Raw genomic sequence first — 24,307 nt, forward strand, 5'->3', positions numbered from 1 at the left:
TTGGCCACTTTATAAGCTTTCTAAGTAATACTGTTCCTTAAAGTAAGTCACTTTCTACATGAAGTTTTGCTAGCCATATTTTAATTATTCTATATGCTTATGATATAATAAAACCATTTCTTGCAAATTTCAAACAAAACTTTGCATGAATGCTTATCAGCTCTCTTCCCTATTCCCTCTAACTAGCTTGAGTAGAGGGGTAACTTTTGAAGTAATTATTTTTAGAGGTTAAATACTTCTAAAACAAATATGATAAAATCAAAGGATATCTGGAAGTTGGTGTCTCCATGCATAAATGATTTTCCCCCTAAGGGAGCCATGTATTGACAACTGTGCTTCCCTTTGAAATGAAATACTTTTGCCTAGAATGCAGAGTAGCCCAAGAGGATAAAATAGACAATCATGAACAGGTTTGTCTCTCTCAGTATTTGTCTTTGTGAGTTTTAGTTGGCCAACTCATCACAGTATGAGGAGAAGTGGTGACTGTTGGCCCAGAAAGCCGACTTTTGAATTTCTGAACTCCATAACAGGGACATGCTAGTCTTTCCTGCGCCTCATCAGCGCGCATTGGGTAGGGCCACCGTAACACTAACAAGCAGAGCAAGTGCTTTCTCACTCCCTAGAAAGTCTGTGTGGCGTAGAATCCATAGCGAGCACATCCGGTTAAGTTTGAGTAGGAGTTTGACCCAGCATTTCGTTGTCACAATATCCCATTTTCCTAGCTTTATAGAGTTTGTCATCTATAGTGCATTCAGTTGCATGATTCCTTACCACATTTTTATCCCCTTTGAAATCCCAGGAGCCCAACATGTTGCCTGTGGAAGATTCTCTGAGATTTAACACATATTTTCATATTTTATAGCTGCCAAAATGAGAGAAATTGCTTTTACCAGCAAAGTAAAAAATATCATCTGATGTTTTGCACAGTATAGAGCCAATACCAACTTTTTCATGGGCGGTTGAACTTAACTGATAACTATAATATTAAAAATGAAATGACTGTGAAAAACTTATAAAGTGGTCCTTGATGTCATCACCTAAAGACAATGATCATTCTAGTCTTTTTTTCTAATACCTGCTTTTTACATAGCTGTAAAATGAGATAGTACACATTTTATCTTCTTTTCTGATTTGCATTCTCAATGATTTTTCCATATTGCTTCATAGCAGTCAGTGTTAATGTCTTCTAATACTCAGTAGAATGGCTGTACCATTGTTTACTTACACCATGCCCTATTGTAAGATATCTAGATTGTTTCCAAATCATTTTGTCATTATTGTACAAACCAGTACAGTTACTAACGCTTCAAGTTGTTTGTTTTTTTGTTGCCAGTATAAACCAAACGTTCCAGGCAGCAATTGTCTGAAGTATGTCTTGTCTCTGGAGTGCATGTATTTCCATTTCACTTATGTGACATCATAGCAGGCTTAAAGTGACCAGTAATTGATTTTTAAGAGTGTTTTGTATATTGTGACATGTCTTCTGGACTTTAAGTTTAGAAAAGGCTTCAAAGTGGGAAACCACAGTACTTTCTCTCTTGGTATTCATCAACTTCATTTACTTATGCCTATGATGTATGCTAGTGACAGAACTGACGTAGAAATTGATTCTGAGACTCTGGCCCTTTTGAAGTTGTTCAGAGAGAAGAAACTTGAGAGAACTTCTGACTGTGGCCTGTGATAAACTCTCATCTAGCATGTTGATGGAGAACTTGCAAAACTTTTTTTTTCTTTTTTTTTTTGAGACAGTCTTATTCTGTCACCCAGGCTGGAATGCAGTGGCACAATCATGGCTCACCACAGCCTCAACCTCCCAGGCTCAGGTGATACTCCCACCTCAGTCTCCTGAGTAGCTAGGACTACAGGCACCCACCACCACACCTGGCTAATTTTTGTAGAGATGGAGTTTCACCATGTTGCCCAGGCTGGTCTTGAACTCCTTGGGCTCAAGTAATCTGCCCACCTCAGCCTCCCAAAGTGCTAGGATTACAGGCGTGAGCCACAGCACCTGACCAGAACTTGCACAACTGTTTGTCCGTCTACAGAAATGTTGTAACGACTTTGGTACCATGTCATGATAGGGATTGACATTTTAATGTCTAAGGTCAATTAAGGGAGGGGCATGGGTCAGCCATAGTTAACTCTTACGAGCCATTCCCACATCACTCACGGAAACACAATGAGATTGTAACTGGATGTTTATAGAATCTGTTATAAGAATGGCATTGCTTTATCTTTAGAGAAGGGGCCAGTGAGCTGCAGGTGGCTAATGTCCACTTCTAGACAGATTTGATCTAATAAAGATGAAGATTGTCCTAGATAGAAAGGAGATGAACCTGAAGTTTGTGCACCAGTGGATGCAGCATTTCATGTTAAAGCAGGGCTGTTGTATTACTGGGAAGAAAGAGAAATGAGTGAGCAAGTGGTGATTTTATTTTTTAAAACACTTTATAATGGGTCCTTAGCTCAAGCTCACAAAAGAAGCTTTAGAATTCCAGAGCAGTTTGAGTTTAAAAAAAAAAAAAAAAAAAGTTCCCCTCTCCATGCAGGGGGAAAGAATAGTGGCTTCTGAAACCAGAATTCTCACCTCTGCAACCTCACCACAATTCATCATGTGTTCAGCATTCAAGGAAGAGGATGGACTCTTTGGTCCTATGAGGAAACTAATGCTGCACTGGGTTACTGTGTTTGCTTTTCAGCTCTGGGAGAGAGATGAGTTGGGTGGTCTCAGCCTCGGTGCCCATTCATCCACACTATTGAGCAAGTGCACAGTTGACTCATTCCATAGTAGGGGGGCAGGTAGATTGAGGGCATTTACAAGGCAGTCACAGTCCTGTAAAACAGGTGTTGTTTTTAGTCAGGCAGAGTAACAAAAAGATGGGGATGGGTGTATGGAATAGAATCTATGTCTCAGTTTGCCTCTACCGGAAGGAGGAGCAGACAGCAGCTTTTTCCTAACTATATATACCCTGAACATAACCTAATGACTACTGATTGGGGTTCACAGTAGAGAAGGTAAAGAAATGGCAATGACGAATAAACATTGGAAGTATTATTTGATGCGCTCACCCACCCCACGTTGAGAATACATTTGAAGAGTTAATATGTAGAAGATAACCACCAAGCAAAAATCAAAATGATGGAGAATAAGGAAGTTTATGGGGGCAAGGGAACTTAAGTTCCTGAAAACGTTAATTAGACTCCAAATGTAGACGTGTTCAGGAGCAGCCCATCGCACTGCAAGGTCTAAAACCTGCCAACGCAACGTTCCGTAGGATCAGGTCTGAGCGGGGCCAGGAGATGGGAAGTGGGCCATGGGGGAACTGGTGTAGAATGTTACAGCACCTAGTTAATCGGCAGCCAGTCCATCACATTAAACATCCAGCCGTCATGTATTACCTTTCAAGTGAAAATGAATAACTCCCATTAAGAGCAAAATGGGTTTGAAGTCGATTCGAGACAGATTAAAGTACTGTTATGAATGTGTGTGTTGGGAGGAGGAGGATCTGTGTGTAATATGCTTGTCCTTGTACTTTTTAAATAATGGATGCCCTACAAACTTATGTAGACCAGGTTACCAAGATACTGGGGTTAAAGGTCACAATATGTGCATTCTGGGAAGAGCATCAACTTCCTGGAATATATTTCCTGCATCTGGCAAATTTTTCTTTTCAAAATTATATTGTGGCCTTATGATTTTAATGAATAAAATTGATTTTCTAAAATTGTTTATTAAAGTAATGACAGCATCTTGGTGTCCACATCAGAACAAATTTCAAACCCAAGCATAAATGGAAATACATGACAGATAACTAGACAGGGTAAAAAAGAAAGCAGTTTAACAGGGAATAAAAATTGGGCTTTCTAATTCAGTGACCTGAATGCTGAGTCACATTATTTTTTCATGAGGGCAGTGGGTATGTATATTTTCTCACTACCACTTTTATTCTTACTGCTTTAAGCAAAATTCTGAAAAATGGAGTCCCACATTCAAAACAAATGAAAGAGCCAACACTCAGATATTGACCAGGTTATGGAACAATCAGATCCAACCACACTGTGTTTAAACTGGAGGAGCCTTGCTTATCCTGGATAAACCCTCAGCCTGGCTGTTTTCTTATCAAAGTGTTTGCCTCTACCGGAAGGAGGAGCAGATAGCAGGTTTTTCCTAACTATAAACCTTGATCCTAACCTAATGCTTACTGATCAGGGTTAACAATAGAGAAGGTAAAGAAATGTTTCCTTTCCAACCTTCAGAGAACTCCTTCCACCAGCACTTCTGTACATGCTGTGTGCTACTCAATCCTCATGGGCTGCTCCTCTTTAATTAGTGTTTGGTTTTTTGGTGGTATAGGCAAGAGGGGCGTGGAGGCATGGTTTGGGCAAGCTGATAGGAAACTTTCCCTATTCCCACCCACTCTGAATAAACTCTTGGGTCTGGAGCATTGGCTAGATTATATCCTGGATTCAGGCCCTGCCGAGTTCCACTCCTCAATTATATTCTTCCCCAAAAGCAAACTGCTGAATCCAAATTTGATTTTTTCCCCCACATATTTGGTGTGCTGATATTCATGTGAACCTTTCTCAAATCACATTTTTCATGTTGCTGGTGCTGTACCATGTTGTGATTCCAAGAGGAGGGACAATAGAGTTGAGAGCACATCTCTTCTTAGATTTCTGAAGCACAGCATGTCTGGTACTGAGGTTGGCAAAGCAGCTGGTGAGACTTTCCCACCCACCCTCAGCCCTACTGCCCCCCACAAGCCAGCAGATTGTGTCTAGATTGGGGGAGGTTAGAACAGACTGAATTTAGCTTAATCCAACTCCAGAGCCTTTTATTCCATTTCTTTGCCTTCTTTTCCTAATGTTCAGTTGTTAAAGTAGTGACAGAAATTCATGGGGGAGAAAGAAACACTTGCTTCTTTTCCAACATGCTTGATAAATCAGTCCGGATGTTCATCCTTCTTGAATTGTGGTGTTTTAAGAAAATCCTGTGCTATAAATGAATGTTGATTTTCACCCAACACAAACCCTCTGGGAGCTGGCCTGGTCTGGCTGCTGTATTGCATCTTCTACTTTCTCTTCTAGCATCGTCCAGCCAAGCAGAGAAGGAGCTGACAGATTCTCCTGCAACCTCCAAACGCATCTCCTTCCCAGGTAGCTCAGAGTCTCCCCTCTCTTCGAAGCGACCAAAAACAGCTGAGGAGACCAAACCGGAGCAGGTGAGGCTGGAAGGGACTCTGCTGGTGGGGAGGTGAGGTGTTTTAGACATTGGTAGGGAACAAACTTTTGGGTGGGCGGACTTGGGGGCATACACAGTTGCTCAAAGCAGTGGGTGTGTTCCCCACAGATGTACCAGTGTCCCTACTGCAAGTACAGTAATGCCGACGTCAACCGGCTCCGGGTGCATGCCATGACGCAGCACTCAGTGCAACCCATGCTTCGCTGCCCCCTGTGCCAGGACATGCTCAACAACAAGATCCACCTCCAGCTGCACCTCACCCACCTCCATAGCGTGGCACCTGACTGCGTGGAGAAGCTCATTATGACGGTAAGGCAGCCAGAAGCAGCACCCTATGGTCTTTCTCCAGGGTCAAAGGTGACGCAGTAACATGGGCAAGATACTGTGTTATTGGACGAGAAAGCCAGTGTAGAGTTGGAAACGTCAGAAAACAGTCCTCATTCTGTGACCTTTGTTGTACTGTCCCTGCCTTAGACTTGGCATGACCATAGCCCAAAGTGCTGAACATGTTTCTCAACCTCCCTTATCATCCTCTCTCCCCTCAGGGGACAGAGGTATGGATTAGCTAACCATTTATGTGAAGAAATCATTATTCAAATTCTTTAAACCTTTACTGAGCAGGTCATGGACTAGATTGCTCTTACCTTCATTGTGTCTCATTTCATCCTCATAACAAATTCTGTTTTTGTTTTTGTTTTAAAAGGGAGCCAGGCACACTAGCTCACACCGCTAACCCCAGTTCTTTGGGAGGCCATGGTGGGGGGATTGCTTGAGGCCAGGAGTTTGAGACCAGCCTAGGTAACATAATGAGACCCCCGTCTCTACAAAACATACTTTAAAATTAGCCAGGCATGGTGGTGCATGCACCTGTAATCCTAGCTACTTGGGTGGCTGAGTTGGGAGGATCACTTGAGCCCAGGAGTTTGAGGTTGCAGTGTGCTATGATCAGGCCACTGTGCTCCAGCCTGGGTAACAGAGGGAGACTCTCTCTCTTTAAAAAAGGAAAAAAAATTTTTTGGCACATTCCCATCAGCAGATAAGGAAGCTGAGGCTCAAAGATGTTAATTGACTTGATGCCATTTGTAAGGAGCAGAGATGAGATTTGAACCCGCAATTTCCAACTCTAGGGGTAGCCCTGTAATGGAGGAGTTTCTCAGTGGATACTTTAATTTTCAAAGCAAGAAAATGTTGAGCTGGATTTGCTGATTCGTGAATGTGGGTTTTGCATTTGAACATGATATTGCTACAACTGCAGATTTTGAAAGCATGCCCCTGAGTGACCACTATAAACATGGCCTAATTAGTGTAAAGATGTAAATCTAACTGTAATATGAAAACTTTTCAAAATAGTGCCGGTGATGGTGATGTCCTACTTTTGACTATGCTGGTGCTGTTATGAAAGTCATTTCCTGGCCAGGCGTGGGGGCTCACGCTTGTAATCCCAACACTTTGGGAGGCCGAGGCAGGCGCATCACCTGAGGTCAGGAGTTTGAGACCAGCCTGGCCAACATGGCGAAACCCTGTCTCTGCTAAAAATACAAAAATTAGCCAGGCATGGTGGCAGGTGACTGAAATCCCAGCTACTAAGGAGGCTGAGGCAGGAGAATCAATTGAACCCGGGAGGCAGAGGTTGCAGTGAGCTGACATTGCACCACTGCACTCTAGCCTGGGCGACAGAGCGGGACTCCGTCTCAAACAAACAAACAAACAAACAAAAAACACCAAAGCCCTTTCCTGATCATTAGAGGAAAAACCACCAAAAAGAACTATTCTCACCTCTTCCTTAGCATTATTTTAGCAGTGGAGTAATAAGAAGTTAATTTGATTGCCGTTTCATGTGAAGATACCCAGAGAGGTAGTCTGTTCACAACTGCACATTATAATGTGCAGGTCACAGACATGTCACTTCTAGGCATTTCCTATTCCATTTGGTTCTGCAAAAATTAATGAATAATGTTGTAAGTGATGTTTAGTCGTGAAGAACATATAATCGATGATGCATCAAGAGAACCTTAGCAGCCAATGGGAAGCTCAAAGGTGACCTAGCATGAGTTGCCTTTCAGAGGTCTTTCAAGTATAAATTAACTTTCTGTGGGTATTTTCAAATCAGCTGATGAACATTGTGTAAAGATTCTGTGTAAGTGATAACCTCCTTCTGTGGACCCGTAGGTTTCTGTGTTACTGGTTTCCTCAGCTTTCTCATCAGCCTTGGAAGTAACAGGTCTCGTTGTACTTCCCAGTTGATGGACTAGAACCATGGGAGCCTGAAGGAACAGAAAGAGATGTGGGGAGGGAAGCATTGTCAATACTGACCTACATTTTTCTTTTACTTAGGTGATTGTTTTTGCTATTTTAATATAAATCTAGTCTAGGGACTGAGCCTATAGTAATCTGCACGACTGGTTTACATTAGACAGTAAAAACTTCATTTATATATCTCTAGGGACTAGAGTATAACTTATATTTCAAATATTCATTGTTTGTCATATTTTCATAACAGCAATAGCAAGGTAAATTTCAAGTGGCAAGTGTGGTGGTCATTGTGAATCTTCATTTACCAACAGAGTCTTCAAGGGCAGGATATTACTTCTGTGTTTGCTTAGGTATCAATCCCTAAGATATTTCTGGAAGTTACCCATTAACTAGCACCTTTGGAAGCAGTGATCCTTAACCTTTATGGAGACTCTCATGAACGCTATACAACAGCCATACTGGATTATTCTTTGCACACCAATGTTTGATAACCACTGTTACCCTCCATCAAGTATTTTGCAAATATAAAATTGGGAGCATGAGGATATATCCATGGGACTGGCCAATAAATAGTGTTCTAGAACCCCTGACAATGTAATTATGTAGGAGACACTGCTCCCTAAAGCACTGCTGTGCTTGGTACCTTGTATAGAAACCCCTATGTGCCTAATCTTTCCATAGCAGACCATGGAAATGTTTTCTAGACATTTCTGAGAAGTATGCAGGTTGTGGGAAATGCACTGGTAATAGGAAGTCAATTTGTTAGCAACAAGAGAAAGTTAATGGATTCAGGAATAAAGTTGAAAGTTATGAGAAATATAATCATGTAAGTATTTTACTTTTTTTTTTTTTTTTTTTTTTTTTTTTTGGAGACGGAGTCTTGCTCTGTCGCCCAGGCTGGAGTGCAGTGGCCGGATCTCAGCTCACTGCAAGCTCCGCCTCCCGGGTCTACGCCATTCTCCTGCCTCAGCCTCCCGAGTAGCTGGGACTACAGGCGCCCGCCACCTCGCCCGGCTAGTTTTTTGTATTTTTTAGTAGAGACGGGGTTTCACCGTGTTAGCCAGGATGGTCTCGATCTCCTGACCTCATGATCCGCCCGTCTCAGCCTCCCAAAGTGCTGGGATTACAGGCTTGGGCCACCGCGCCCGGCCAAGTATTTTACTTTTTCCCGAAAGATGTATATGCAAGGATGAGTTTTCTCTTTGCATGGGAAGATGGAGGTATGGCATGGCTGTCAGTATTGAACTGGTCTGTCCAGTCATGGGGATAGTTTGCATTGAGCCAAACTATGCATTTCTATCTCAGTCCTTTAGTTCAGCAGGAAAAAAATGAGCAACCAGGGTTGTTAGAAGGAATTTGTGGGCCTACCACAAGGTGAACCCGAGATCCTGTTTGAGGACTGGAATACTGATGATCTTGGTCTCTGCCCTGATGAATCAAAGCAGATGCCAGTGTCTTTCCTCTGAAAAATTTGGTATAAAAATGGAATTTGCAATTGTTTTAAAACTAAGTGATTATAATGAACCTATGGTTAAAATCATGTCACGGGAGAGTATCTTACTGTCATTTTGTTAGAAAATTGGCCCTGGGAAAGTATTGGTTAGGCTCTCTAACGATATATCTGTTTGTTCATGGCCAACTACAGCAGGAAACTGAAAACAGCATGATGAAAAATGCCCGTCTAATCAGGGCTCCATTTTCTAAACCATATCGTTAAGGAATGGCCAGTTCTACGGTCATTCATCCTCCAGGAGAAGAAAGTTATGTCTGCTTTGTCCCTGAGTGGCTAGGATGAATAGCAGCAAGAGGAGTGAATCTTCTTTCTTTCCAAATGGGTTGACTGAGTTAGTTGCCGTTGGCTGCAGAATAGGAAAAGCTTGCAAAATCTCCCAAACAGATGATTCCTGGCAGACATGGGGTGTGTCCGGGCTATTTACAGCTATAAATTCTGGTAAATATTTTTTGCTGTCTGGGTCCAAAGTCTCAGGATTTAGCTTGAGTTCGGTTCAGTCCCACTAAAAGTAAATTCCACCCTGATAAATGGAAACAGATTACTTTCTACACGTCTTTCCGTTCAGTTGTAAATGGAGTGCGTTTTGAGGAGGCTTCATTTAATAATACCTTATCAGACAGCTTTCAGGAACCTGCAGTGTCTAATATGTCTGTTGCTATGGTAACAGCTGCTTGCTTATGCTCTGCATTTCATATCTATGTCTTCCATGGGCCCCCTTCTTCTTACTGATGAGGGGGCTTGAGAAATATTCTCCACTAGGAACAATTGCAGTGCTGGCCCTCCACTATGGAGACTGCACCCACAGCACTTCATTCTTCTTGGCCTATTGGAAACAGAGCTGCAAAGAGTGTCTCTGCACACGTCATATGAAAAGGAAATCTATAAAGCTTAAGGGAGATGAGACAAGGGCCCCTCCACAACTGGCTGGGTAGCCCGCCCCTAATGTCAGTTTCACATAAGAACTCTCACCTATTTACAAAGAAGCTTGAGATTTCAAATTGGTGAAAGAGATGTAGGAGCTGCTGCTCCGTGCCCTTATTTTCCTATTCTTTCAGGAAAGGAGGGTGGAAGGCATGGGGCCCATGTTTCTGGCCCCTGGATGAGAATAGGAAAGACCACCTACCATGCATTTCAATACTCTTAAATTATTCTAATTGATCACTATCTTTCTAAGTGACAGGACATACCACTGGGATCCTGAAGCACTGATATGGGGAAATTCTCTTTGTTCTTTCATCATTTAACAAAATATGACCTCACAGTGGAGATGGGATTGGCTCCTGGGCAGCTTAGGAACATATTCTCTAGCCCTTTGTCTTCGCTCCCTTTGGTAGTTCTTAATTATTCTGTATTTTTTTACCTGCACAGATTTCCCTTCCATGCTCCTGGCCCTGTGTTGCCTGCACTTTTCTCTGTATCTCTTTTGAGACCAATAGTTTGTAACCTTGTGATTTTTTTTCCATCAGTGTCTGTGACTCTCTATGCCTCATGTGTGCCTGTGTGTCTGTGAGTCTCTGGGACAGGCTGGTCATCTGGGGCTCTAGGGCGGCCACTGGCCTGGGGATAGTCACACCCACCTGGGTACCAGCTCTCTCACCTTGCCTGTATCTTAAGAGGAAGGTAATGAAAATAATCGAGGTTCATTAATTCCAAGCCCTGTGAGATGATAGCCATTTGGAGCCTGTTTGCCAATTAGATGGTCTAAATTAGAAGTGACCTTGGTATACTGCCACTGCTTGCCTCTCAGTCTAATGAAGCTTTTGTCTCCAATTCATTCTCCTTCTCAGTTCTCACCTCTCTCTGCGCACATGTGTATAACTCTTCATGTGTTTCCTGTTCTCCCATCTACCTTTTCAATCCTCAGTTTAAAAAATGTGGTCCTGAGCTACATTTGTTTCCAGCCCACATGAATGTTAACACGGCCCTACAGTATTTTCTTTTGAGCTTGATGTATTTAAAAATTGAATGAACTACCATACAGAAGGAGTTTTAGAAAAGAAACAAGAAGGCCAAAGTGGGAGGATGGCTTGAGTCCAGGAGTTCGAGATCAGCCAGGCAAACATGGCAAGACTGTGTCTCTACCAAAAAAACAAAACACAGAAAAAATTGCTGTGAGTGGTGGTGTGCACATGTAGTCCTAGCTACCCAGGAGGCTGAGGCAGAAGAATCACTTAAGCCCAGCAGTTCGAGGCTATAGCGAGCCATGATCGTGCTACTGCACTACAGTCCAGGCGACAAAGTAAGACTATCTCAAAAAAAAAAAAAAAAAAAAAAAAAAAAAAGAAAAGAAAACAAAGAAAAGGAAATGGGACAAGGAGAAAAGAAGCTGGGCCTTTTAGACGCCATGGTCCAGTTCTCCGTGGGAGGCAGAGGTTGCAGTGAGCTAACATTGCGCCACTGTACTCCAGCCTGGGTTGACAGAGCGGGACTCTGTCTCAAACAAACAAAAAACACCAAAGCCCTTTCCACATGTAGAAGGGCAGTAAAGGAGAATGGGGAACATGTTCTCCCTGGCACATGCAGAAGGCAGTAAAGGGGAGTGGGGAACCCAACTCTGAAACTACTGGCAACAGGCGCCCTGGTTTGTTGGCTATAAGTGTGCAGACACCAGCTAGTGGGCCCCAGTGGCTGTCTAGGTACAGGACAGGAAGTGAGCAACTGGCCTCTTGCTGGAACAGCTGGCTTTAGATATACCACTAGCTAGACTGCTCAGCCCTAAAAGCAGCTGGATTTTAACTTCATGCTTAAATGACCAGCCTCATCCACAAGGATGTAGAGACTGGCTTGGTCTGTGCCAAGGAGGTCTGTGTCTGAGGTCTCTCTTCTTTTGTCTGGGTTTCTTCATTCTATTCATTTTCAATTAAAAGTAAAGGATTTGAGGCATCCTTGGGAGCCTAGGTATTAGCAAATCTATACTTTCACCTGTAATAGTGGGCTTTTCAGAAATAAGTCCTTAAAGTAAGCAATGCCAAGGCGGTAGGAATAAGGGTGTCAGAGAAACTAGTTTCACCACTTTTGCTAAGAAAATCTCTCTGCTGGCCAGGCATAGTGGCTCATGGCTGTAATCCCAGCACTTTGGGAGGCTGATGGGGGAGGATCCCCTGAGGTCAGGAGTTCGAGACCAGCCTGGCCAACAAGGTGAAACCCCATCTCTACTAAAAGTACAAAAAAAAAAAAACTGGGCGTGGTGGTGCACACCTGTAATCCCAGCTACTCGGGAGGCTGAGGCAGGAGAATCGCTTTAACCTGGGAGGAGACTGTAGTGAGCCAAGATCGCGCCATTGCACTCCATCTTGGGCCACAGAGCAAAACTCCGTCTCAAAAAAAATCTCTCTGCTTTCCAGCACAAGGAAAGTGTCGGGGGCATCGATCTAACGTAGGCAAGCCTGTCTGCAGGTAGCCTTGAGAGATGAATTGGCATGAGCAGTCCCATAAGAACTTAGCAAAGGGTGACCTTGGCTGCACAGGGTGTTGTATTTGGCCCTTCCACATCTGTGACCTGCAGGGGTTGGTGTAAGTGGCAGGATGGTGTTCCTTATCACTCCAGCTTCTACCAAGAAATTATACATTTCAGCAGCCCCTCCCAAATGTCAGAGTGGGAGACTAGTCCCATACCTCAGACCCTGGGCTGTATAAGGTGTGCCCTGGAGGCTTTAGGGTCCACTCACCTCATAGAATCTTGAAAAGCATTAAAACATAATCCGAAATAATAATGAACCAAACTAGGAAGAGCTTGGAACTATGTATTTATGAACCTATGTCGCTTCTCCTAGTAGATCAAGGGCAGTTCACTTGAGTACATGGACTTCCTTTTGGGGAGCTTGTGATTTCCTGAAATTATCTGGAATATTTTTTCTGTGAAAGTATTTTCCTAGGAGTCTGCAACTTGTATTAGATTTCTAAGGCTTTTGTGACCTCTAAAGGGTTATTTATTCTGCATCATAAGCTTTTTGGAGACAGGGACTTTTGTCTGGCTCTCTGCATCTCAGAAGCATGCAGCAGCACATGGATCCTGTACAGTGTTTACTTAGTAAATGATGGTCAATTGAATGAACTGAGAGTCACTCAAGGCTACTCTTTCTCAGCTGTGTTATTTTGGAAGTACTTAAGTGTGGAACGCTTCTGCTTCTATCATATATGAAAATTGCTTAAACTCGGAGGTTTTGAGCACTGGAGTAGAACTCCACGTTTCTTTTGTTATGCATGAGACCTGTTTGTTAGGAATATGTCAGAGCCACTGTTTGCTTCCAAATTTTCTGCACTCCAGTCAGCTGATGGTTTCTTCCCAAGTTTCCATGAAACCTACAAGTACTCTGGGAGGAAGGTAGCTGAACTGGCTCAGAAGGTTTGGGAGGAAAACGTGGTGTCTAGAAGATCACCATGGAACTGCCTTTTGCATGGCAGAGGCCAGCCTTGAGACCCAAATGTTGTAATGGCTGTAATCAATTGAATTTTCTTAACGAGAAAAACTTTCGTCTTCTTATTACTTCTCAGGTTTGTTAGTGAATAGAGTGGGGAATATAATTTAATATATTAAATGTTTATTGATGTATGGATCATTGGAATAATCAGTGTGGATGGTACATTCAATGTAGAAAGTGTAGGTGTTTGGGCTGATGTATACTGTCATCTGGCCAAACCTTAGAACTTTTTTTTGTTTGGCTTTTGAGTCCATAGCTGGAAGTATGGACACTGTAGGATTGTGGCCAGAGATAGAGAGAAGAGGAGGGGAGAAGGAAGAGAGAGAAAGCATGTATATTGTCCTGCAGGAAAATTCGTGGTAGGACCAGTTATTTGAGGGCCTTTGAAGTCTGGCACACTTGGCATGACCCTGGTTATGCTATAACCAGGTTTTGTCTTCTCATAAACCTACATGTTTCAGTGTTCCTGGCAAAAGGGAATTGAGTCATTACCTGTGCTCAGCACAACTGGGATGGATGGATGGATTGATTGATTGGAGACAGAATCTCACTCTGTCGCCCAGGCTGGAGTGCAGTGGCGCAATCTCAGCTCACTGCAACCTCTGCCTCCGGGATTCAAGCATCTCTCTTGTCTCAGCGTCTCAAGTAACTGGGACTACAGGAATGCGCCACCACGCCTGGCTAATTTTTGTATTTATAGTAGAGATGGGGTTTCACCATGTTGGTCAGGCTGGTCTTGAACTCCTGACCTCAAGTGATCCACCCACCTCAGCCTCCCAAAGTGCTGGGATTACAGGCGTGAGCCACCGCACCCGGCCGACAGCTGGGTTATTACTTTCCCATTTTCAGCTATCCATTAGAGACTATGGCTGGGACAGTCTGAATTCCATGCAGTTTAGTGGCCAGATATGATTGGAAAACAAAGGGGGTGCCAAGGCAAGTGTTGAAGGAAGTCTGCCTTTGGATATATATATCACCTCAGTGAGCAGAAGGACTCCTCAGTGTGCTCTGTTGATAGGATCATGTTTATGGCTCTTCAAGATGAAGCATGAAAGCTTTGAGTAAAAAGCTTTGGAAGCTGGTAGGAGAGGGAAGAGTGGGGCAAAGGCATGGGAATGTTAGTGTCTGACTGACATGGGGCCCTCCAGTAGCCTGTGTAGCAAGGCTGCTTCCATTCTCAACCTCTGTTCAGACACATGTGCAGACAGACCCCACCTGCATTTCCAGATCCTTGGGATTCTCTTTAGGGATCTTCTTGTTTGCCTCCTGGGAATTTCTTGCCCATCAAAATTTCATGTACCAACCCCCACTTTTTTTCAGGGAGAGTTTGGGTACACTATAGATGAGAAGATGCAGGTGGTAAAAGTAGTTACTTAAACACATATGGGGCAAGACTTACAGGTTTGGAGGCCCAGATTAAGATGCAGAGGAGCATGTGAGGTTGATGATTATATTTCGGGGAGAGTTAATTGATGGAAGGTGAAGGCAGACAAAGAACCGCTGCTTACTGCCTTCTTGAATCCCAATCAGGAATTATGATTAAAGTCGCAGCGAGACAACAGAGGGCTGATGAATTGGTGTCTTTTTTTTTTTTTTTTTTTTGCCGTCATTCACACTTGATTGACTTCAACCTTTCAAGTGCAAAAGTCTCTCTTTTCCATTATTATTCATAGCCATCTGAGTTTTTCTAATTAAAGTGTATGAAAACAATTACTGATCCGTCGTACTGAGTCTGTTAGAGGGGATGTCTGCCTTACTGTAATGCGTATGAAAAGCCCACAGTTTTCTATAATGATGTGCAGCTGAGGTGTTAGATAATTTTATTCTTTTTTACTCTGTAGGGCTTTTTTTTTATTTCTCATGATTCATTTTTCATAATTCCTAAAGATCCCAGGAAAGGACTGATCCTGCAGCTACAACCGAGAAAGGAGGTGGGGGGGAGTCTTTTTTCCTTTCCCTTTCTCCCCCTCTTACCCCCAACCTCGTGCTCCCCCTCGGCTGAGGACTGTAAATTAATCGGTGACCTTTCACTTCTCAGATTCCCGCTGGACTCCCCAACCACACTGGTCAGAAATGCCTTCTATTAAAAAGAAAATAGATGGAATGAGTTTGGCAATCGCTACTCCATTCCTAACGGTTCAACAGCTAGCCTTAACCAGCTGCCGATGAGCTTTGTGTGAGGTGCAGATGTCTGTGGAGGCAAGAATGCTATGTCACACACATTCACCTGCCATGCACCTGCTCTTCGTAAACACAGCATTTCTCAGAATGCTTCTCCATAGTGCCTGTTGCTTACTTTTTGCACCCGCTGGCACCTGGGTTGCTGAAATGATTCTAATACCCCTAGGGGTGATGTGGAGTTATCTTATGTTGATGGGGGTGGCTGTCTGGGTTTCCTCTAGTTGTCAAGCCTATTGCTGATGATTCTAGTGGACATTTCAGTAGCTATTTTGAGCAAGGCTGGGATCTTCACAACCATTAAAAACTAATAGTAATGTATTTAAAATATTTAATTTTGAACAGAAATCTAAGTATTCCAATCTTTGCAACAGATAGTGAAGATGTCTGTGCAGTACGGTTGTGTTTGATGGAAAAATAATGTCTCCAACTGGGGCTGGGCACCATGTAGAAAGGTTAGTGGTGACTGTAGTTTCTGGTCCTGTAGCTTCTAGGTCAGTCCATTTCTCTGGCTATCATCAAATGGGAGGCGGTTTCTAATTCATTTGCAATATCATCGCCACCTACCCTTCCCACCCCATATCAGGCAAAGGAATATTGCTTCTTTTTGAATGAAGAACCTTTGATTTTTCCATTGGATATCGAGGGCTGCTTATCACATTAACATAGGGCAAATGATAACTTGTTTGGACAGGCTTCTGGCCGTATGGCAGGGAGACCTAGAGAAATACCTGAGGCTCTACCCAAAAGTTGCAGCTGTTTGGATCCAGGCGATTTCCAAAATTGCTGTATTGAGAACAAATGGCCATGGTCAAGGTGGGGCTTCCGTGTTGTAGAATGCTGTGCAGGCTACCCTCTATGGCAGGGACATTGGTCAGAGGTTCCCTCTGATGTTGTATACCTTGGGCAGAGACTCCAGAAGAAATCGTGGCTTAAGTGAGTCACAAAAAAAGGCTTGTTTGTGCTTGATGTCAGCTTGTAAAGGGTTACAAATGTTGTTTCCTAGAAAATCTGCCAGCATGTCTGCGTGTCCTTAGCCTTCCCTTTGTTCTCTTCTTTTCTTCTTACCCTTTCCTTCACTCTTACTCCCCTCCTCCTCTTGCCTGAATACATTTTGAAAACAGTACTACAATGCTCCCTGCTTCAAGATTACAGTGTACTTTACTAGGTATGATTTAATTAGGGCCCTTATTATGTTTTCAGCAGCTTAAGGTGGGCCTTTCAACTTATCTACCTAATTGGTTGCACAAGAAGTTTCACAGCCCATGACAAAACATTGTCAGTGATCAAAGTCAAAATTCTGCATAAAGGAAAAATATTAATAATAAGATTATTCTTCAAGTGTGCACTGCTAATTATGTCCAGAATGTAACCGTAGAAACACTTTTGACTGATGTGAGCTTTGTCTAATAAACATGAATCTTCAGTGAGCTATGAAAAGTGAGACACCTCTAGCTTTTCTGAAGGCTAATTTTGCTTATTAAATACTTTTTAAACATTTCCTATTTTGTGTTGCTTTCCTCTCCATTTGACTCGCCTTGCTCTTCTCAGGTGACCACTCCCGAGATGGTGATGCCCAGCAGCATGTTCCTCCCAGCAGCTGTTCCAGATCGAGATGGGAATTCCAATTTGGAAGAGGCAGGAAAGCAGCCTGGTCAGTATCATTATAATTGAAATAAGATGGAATGCCAAAATGTTCATGGAGAAAGGCTTTCAGGAATTCTTTACAATACTCTTAAGGTGAATGTAACTGATCAGGAGATGAGGGGCACTGTCATTAGCTACTTTATACTCTGGTTCTTGGCATGTATTTGTATATTACTCACATGGTTTAAAGTGAGAGAAAATCAGTATGAGAACCAGTGGAAGTCTGGCAGAGACACATGCGTCCCCTTAAACTATACAATTAGGGAGTGAATAAGCAGAGACTCAGTCAGTAGGCCCCACCGTCGTAAGCCATTAAACACTGTATTTCTGAGGACTTAATTAGTAGGGACTTGTGGGTTGATTTTTAGGTACACTGGATTAGTTGTCTTTTTGTTCTGAGTTTTCTGGGATTGGCTTAGGATGAAGCACAGAGGTGCCTTTGGAAAGAACACTGCTATAGACATGTATGCTGCAATAGTTGGTGCCACATAGTGTTTCCTGGCTAGATGGATGGTTAGACCTCTGTGAGGCTGTCCTACATCTTTCACTTCTAAGGTGGGAAGAGTTCTAAGTTGGGAAGAGTTGGCCACACTACTGCCCCGCCTCCTCTCTTTCTTGTGAGTTTTCCATATCAGACAATGGACAAATGACCTGATAAAGGGTCTCGGTATTTATAGGTGTGATGATCTCGTTGTAGGAAAAAAAATGTATTTTAAATAATTGAACACTTGAATGTTCATTGCTTATTGAATAGAGATGGCAATCAGAAGTCACATTATAATAAGAAATTAAATGCCTACAAATATGTATCCCCAAATTTCTTATATTACAATGTTCAGCAGTTCTTGTAAATTCCTCACAACTTAGGACAGCATTAATTCACATATTCTACACTTCAGATCTACTGTGCTAAATTCTTATTACATAAAAGATGAACATAAAAGGGAAATCCAGTCTAAGATCAGTAACCTTCAAACCAGTTCTTGAGAAATTGAGGATTCTGAGTCAAGCAATTAAATGCTATTTAAAAGACTGTTAGATCTGTGATATGACATGGGTCTATTATGCATTGAAACTTTTTGTATTTCCTTTTATTCATCTCTGTTCATGTGCACCCTGTTTATAATATGTGCTCTATTGGAGGAACAAAAGAAAGCAGGAGGTGCTCCGCAGAGATTCTGTCATTCAGGTTGGGCACTTCCCTCATCATCAGATTCTGTGTTCATGAGGCCTGACTAGGTAGACTGCTCTGGGTGTCATCCTTGAAACAAAGCCTTCTTTATCTTTGGGTTTGATTTTTTTTTTTTTTTTTTTTAAACAGAAACCTCAGAGGATCTGGGAAAGAACATCTTGCCATCCGCAAGCACAGAGCAAAGCGGAGATTTGAAACCCTCCCCTGCTGACCCAGGCTCTGTGAGAGAAGACTCAGGCTTCCTCTGCTGGAAGAAGGGGTGCAACCAGGTTTTCAAAACTTCTGCTGCCCTTCAGACGCATTTCAATGAAGTGCATGCCAAGAGGCCTCAGCTGCCGGTGTCAGATCGCCATGTGTACAAGTACCGCTGTAATCAGTGCAGCCTGGCCTTCAAGACCATTGAAAAGTTGCAGCTCCATTCTCAGTACCATGTGATCAGAGCTGCCACCATGTGCTGTCTTTGTCAGCGCAGTTTCCGAACTTTCCAGGCTCTGAAGAAGCACCTCGAGACAAGCCACCTGGAGCTGAGTGAGGCTGACATCCAACAGCTTTATGGTGGCCTTCTGGCCAATGGGGACCTCCTGGCAATGGGAGACCCCACCCTGGCTGAGGACCATACCATAATTGTTGAGGAAGACAAGGAGGAAGAGAGTGACTTGGAAGATAAACAGAGCCCTACGGGCAGTGACTCTGGGTCAGTACAAGAAGACTCGGGCTCAGAACCAAAGAGAGCTCTGCCTTTCAGAAAAGGTCCCAATTTTACTATGGAAAAATTCCTAGACCCTTCTCGCCCTTACAAGTGTACCGTCTGCAAGGAATCATTCACTCAAAAGAATATCCTGCTAGTACACTACAATTCTGTCTCCCACCTGCATAAGTTAAAGAGAGCCCTTCAAGAATCAGCAACCGGTCAGCCAGAACCCACCAGCAGCCCGGACAACAAACCTTTTAAGTGTAACACTTGTAATGTGGCCTACAGCCAGAGTTCCACTCTGGAGATCCATATGAGGTCTGTGTTACATCAAACCAAGGCCCGGGCAGCCAAGCTGGAGGCTGCGAGTGGCAGCAGCAATGGGACTGGGAATAGCAGCAGTATCTCCTTGAGCTCCTCCACGCCAAGTCCTGTGAGCACCAGTGGCAGTAACACCTTTACCACCTCCAATCCAAGCAGTGCTGGCATTGCTCCAAGCTCTAACTTACTGAGCCAAGTGCCCACTGAGAGTGTAGGGATGCCACCCCTGGGGAATCCTATCGGTGCCAACATCGCTTCCCCTTCAGAGCCCAAGGAGGCCAATCGGAAGAAACTGGCAGATATGATTGCATCCAGGCAGCAGCAACAACAGCAGCAGCAACAGCAACAACAACAACAAGCACAAACACTGGCCCAGGCCCAGGCTCAAGTTCAAGCTCACCTGCAGCAGGAGCTGCAGCAACAGGCTGCCCTGCTCCAGTCTCAGCTGTTTAACCCCACCCTCCTTCCTCACTTCCCCATGACGACTGAGACCCTGCTGCAACTACAGCAGCAGCAGCACCTCCTCTTCCCTTTCTACATCCCCAGTGCTGAGTTCCAGCTTAACCCCGAGGTGAGCTTGCCAGTGACCAGCGGGGCACTGACGCTGACTGGGACGGGCCCAGGCCTGCTGGAAGATCTGAAGGCTCAGGTTCAGGTCCCACAGCAGAGCCATCAGCAGATCTTGCCGCAGCAGCAGCAGAACCAACTCTCTATAGCCCAGAGTCACTCTGCCCTCCTTCAGCCAAGCCAGCACCCCGAAAAGAAGAACAAATTGGTCATCAAAGAAAAGGAAAAAGAAAGCCAGAGAGAGCGGGACAGTGCCGAGGTGGGAGAGGGCAACACCGGTCTGAAGGAAACACTGCCAGACGCCTTGAAGGCCAAAGAGAAGAAAGAGCTGGCACCAGGGGGTAGTTCTGAGCCTTCCATGCTCCCTCCACGCATTGCTTCAGATGCCAGAGGGAATGCCACCAAGGCCCTGCTGGAGAACTTTGGCTTTGAGTTGGTCATTCAGTATAATGAGAACAAGCAGAAGGTGCAGAAAAAGAACGGGAAGACTGACCAGGGAGAGAACCTGGAAAAGCTCGAGTGTGACTCCTGCGGCAAGTTGTTTTCCAACATCTTGATTTTAAAGAGTCATCAAGAGCACGTTCACCAGAATTACTTTCCCTTCAAACAGCTTGAGAGGTTTGCCAAACAGTACAGAGACCACTATGATAAACTGTACCCACTGAGGCCTCAGACCCCAGAGCCACCACCACCTCCCCCTCCACCTCCTCCACCCCCACTTCCGGCAGCACCGCCTCAGCCGGCGTCCACGCCAGCCATCCCCGCATCAGCCCCACCCATCACCTCACCTACGATTGCACCGGCCCAGCCATCAGTGCCGCTCACCCAGCTCTCCATGCCCATGGAGCTGCCCATCTTCTCGCCGCTGATGATGCAGACGATGCCATTGCAGACCTTGCCAGCTCAGCTACCCCCACAGCTGGGACCTGTGGAGCCTCTGCCTGCGGACTTGGCCCAACTGTACCAGCATCAGCTCAATCCAACCCTGCTCCAGCAGCAGAACAAGAGGCCTCGCACCAGGATCACGGATGATCAGCTCCGAGTCTTGCGGCAATATTTTGACATTAACAACTCCCCCAGTGAAGAGCAAATCAAAGAGATGGCAGACAAGTCTGGGTTGCCCCAGAAAGTGATCAAGCACTGGTTCAGGAACACCCTCTTCAAAGAGAGGCAGCGTAACAAGGACTCCCCTTACAACTTCAGTAATCCTCCTATCACCAGCCTGGAGGAGCTCAAGATTGACTCCCGGCCCCCTTCGCCGGAACCTCCGAAGCAGGAGTACTGGGGAAGCAAGAGGTCTTCAAGAACAAGGTTTACAGACTACCAGCTGAGGGTCTTACAGGACTTCTTTGATGCCAATGCTTACCCAAAGGATGATGAATTTGAGCAACTCTCTAATTTACTGAACCTTCCAACCCGAGTCATAGTGGTGTGGTTTCAGAATGCCCGACAGAAGGCCAGGAAGAATTATGAGAATCAGGGAGAGGGCAAAGATGGAGAGCGGCGTGAGCTTACAAACGATAGATACATTCGAACAAGCAACTTGAACTACCAGTGCAAAAAATGTAGCCTGGTGTTTCAGCGCATCTTTGATCTCATCAAGCACCAGAAGAAGCTGTGTTACAAGGATGAGGATGAAGAGGGGCAGGACGACAGCCAAAATGAGGATTCCATGGATGCCATGGAAATCCTGACGCCTACCAGCTCATCCTGCAGTACCCCGATGCCCTCACAGGCTTACAGTGCCCCAGCACCATCAGCCAATAATACAGCTACCTCTGCTTTCTTGCAGCTTACAGCGGAGGCTGAGGAACTGGCCACCTTCAATTCAAAAACAGAGGCAGGCGATGAGAAACCAAAGCTGGCGGAAGCTCCCAGTGCACAGCCAAACCAAACCCAAGAAAAGCAAGGACAACCAAAGCCAGAGCTGCAGCAGCAAGAGCAGCCCGAGCAGAAGACCAACACCCCCCAGCAGAAGCTCCCCCAGTTGGCGTCCCTGCCTTCGTTGCCACAGCCTCCTCCGCAAGCGCCCCCTCCGCAATGCCCCTTACCCCAGTCGAGCCCCAGTCCTTCCCAGCTCTCCCACCTGCCCCTTAAGCCTCTCCACACATCAACTCCTCAACAGCTGGCAAACCTACCTCCTCAGCTAATCCCCTACCAGTGTGACCAGTGTAAGTTGGCATTTCCATCATTTGAGCACTGGCAGGAGCATCAGCAGCTCCACTTCCTGAGTGCGCAGAACCAGTTCATCCACCCCCAGTTTTTGGATAGGTCCCTGGATATGCCTTTCATGCTCTTTGATCCCAGTAACCCACTCCTGGCCAGCCAGCTGCTCTCTGGGGCCATACCTCAGATTCCAGCAAGCTCGGCCACTTCTCCTTCAACTCCAACCTCCACGATGAACACTCTCAAGAGGAAGCTGGAGGAAAAGGCCAGTGCAAGTCCTGGCGAAAACGACAGTGGGACGGGAGGAGAAGAGCCTCAGAGAGACAAGCGTTTGAGAACAACCATCACACCAGAACAACTAGAAATCCTCTACCAGAAGTATCTACTGGATTCCAATCCGACTCGAAAGATGTTGGATCACATTGCCCATGAGGTGGGCTTGAAGAAACGTGTGGTGCAAGTCTGGTTTCAGAACACCCGAGCTCGGGAAAGGAAAGGACAGTTCCGGGCTGTAGGCCCAGCGCAGGCCCACAGGAGATGCCCTTTTTGCAGAGCGCTCTTCAAAGCCAAGACTGCTCTCGAGGCTCATATCCGGTCCCGTCACTGGCATGAAGCCAAGAGAGCTGGCTACAACCTAACTCTGTCTGCGATGCTCTTAGACTGTGATGGGGGACTCCAGATGAAAGGAGATATTTTTGATGGAACTAGCTTTTCCCACCTACCCCCAAGTAGTAGTGATGGTCAGGGTGTCCCCCTCTCACCTGTGAGTAAAACCATGGAATTGTCGCCCAGAACTCTTCTAAGCCCTTCCTCCATTAAGGTAGAAGGGATTGAAGACTTTGAAAGCCCCTCCATGTCCTCAGTTAATCTAAACTTTGACCAAACTAAGCTGGACAATGATGACTGTTCCTCTGTGAACACAGCAATCACAGATACCACAACTGGAGACGAGGGCAATGCAGATAATGACAGTGCAACGGGAATAGCAACTGAAACCAAATCCTCTTCTGCACCCAACGAAGGGTTGACCAAAGCGGCCATGATGGCAATGTCCGAGTATGAAGATCGGTTGTCATCTGGTCTGGTCAGCCCAGCCCCAAGCTTTTATAGCAAGGAATATGACAATGAAGGTACAGTGGACTACAGTGAAACCTCAAGCCTTGCAGACCCCTGCTCCCCGAGTCCTGGCGCGAGTGGATCTGCAGGCAAATCTGGTGACAGCGGGGATCGGCCTGGGCAGAAACGTTTTCGCACTCAGATGACCAATCTGCAGCTGAAGGTCCTCAAGTCATGCTTTAATGACTACAGGACACCCACTATGCTAGAATGTGAGGTCCTGGGCAATGACATTGGACTGCCAAAGAGAGTCGTTCAGGTCTGGTTCCAGAATGCCCGGGCAAAAGAAAAGAAGTCCAAGTTAAGCATGGCCAAGCATTTTGGTATAAACCAAACAAGTTACGAGGGACCCAAAACAGAGTGCACTTTGTGTGGCATCAAGTACAGCGCTCGGCTGTCTGTACGTGACCATATCTTTTCCCAACAGCATATCTCCAAAGTTAAAGACACCATTGGAAGCCAGTTGGACAAGGAGAAAGAATACTTTGACCCAGCCACCGTACGTCAGTTGATGGCTCAACAAGAGCTGGACCGGATTAAAAAGGCCAATGAGGTCCTTGGACTGGCAGCTCAGCAGCAAGGGATGTTTGACAACGCCCCTCTTCAGGCCCTTAACCTTCCTACAGCGTATCCAGCGCTCCAGGGCATTCCTCCCGTGTTGCTCCCAGGCCTCAACAGCCCCTCCTTGCCAGGCTTTACTCCATCCAACACAGGTGGGTTCTGCTCTAGCAGATTGTTTCAGGGCTAAATAGCTGCCCAGTCAGCATTCTGTTCTGTGGATACCACCCAAACCCTCTAAATGCGGGGCAGATGGGAAGTTTCCCTTTCTAGTTCTTTAAAAGCAACAAGACTTCAGTTCATTCCTGTTGAGTCTCTCAAGTGCTGGTGTGTCAGGGATGGGATCTCCTGGTTGGAACAGTCTCCTTAGAAACCACTCTTATCCCCTATAATAGGGAAAAACTTGAGGGTCCTGGTATACTAATTTCTGGAATATTTCAAG

The 24,307-nt window shown here is 45.0% G+C and overlaps 1 protein-coding gene across 3 annotated transcripts in view; it reads left to right on the plus strand.

The window, feature by feature from the left end:
- Positions 1 to 24,307, plus strand: part of ZFHX3 (zinc finger homeobox 3) — a 264,815-nt gene that overhangs the window by 230,608 nt on the left and 9,900 nt on the right. For all 3 annotated transcript variants that reach the window (XM_050772654.1, XM_050772653.1, XM_050772655.1), the window contains exons 6-9: positions 5,089 to 5,222; positions 5,351 to 5,551; positions 17,159 to 17,261; positions 18,576 to 24,020. In XM_050772654.1, the coding sequence (XP_050628611.1) occupies positions 5,089 to 5,222; positions 5,351 to 5,551; positions 17,159 to 17,261; positions 18,576 to 24,020 (5,883 nt within the window). The remainder of the gene's footprint in view (positions 1 to 5,088; positions 5,223 to 5,350; positions 5,552 to 17,158; positions 17,262 to 18,575; positions 24,021 to 24,307) is intronic.

Source organism: Macaca thibetana, chromosome 20 (assembly GCF_024542745.1).
Source record: "Macaca thibetana thibetana isolate TM-01 chromosome 20, ASM2454274v1, whole genome shotgun sequence".
NCBI lineage: Eukaryota > Metazoa > Chordata > Mammalia > Primates > Cercopithecidae > Macaca > Macaca thibetana.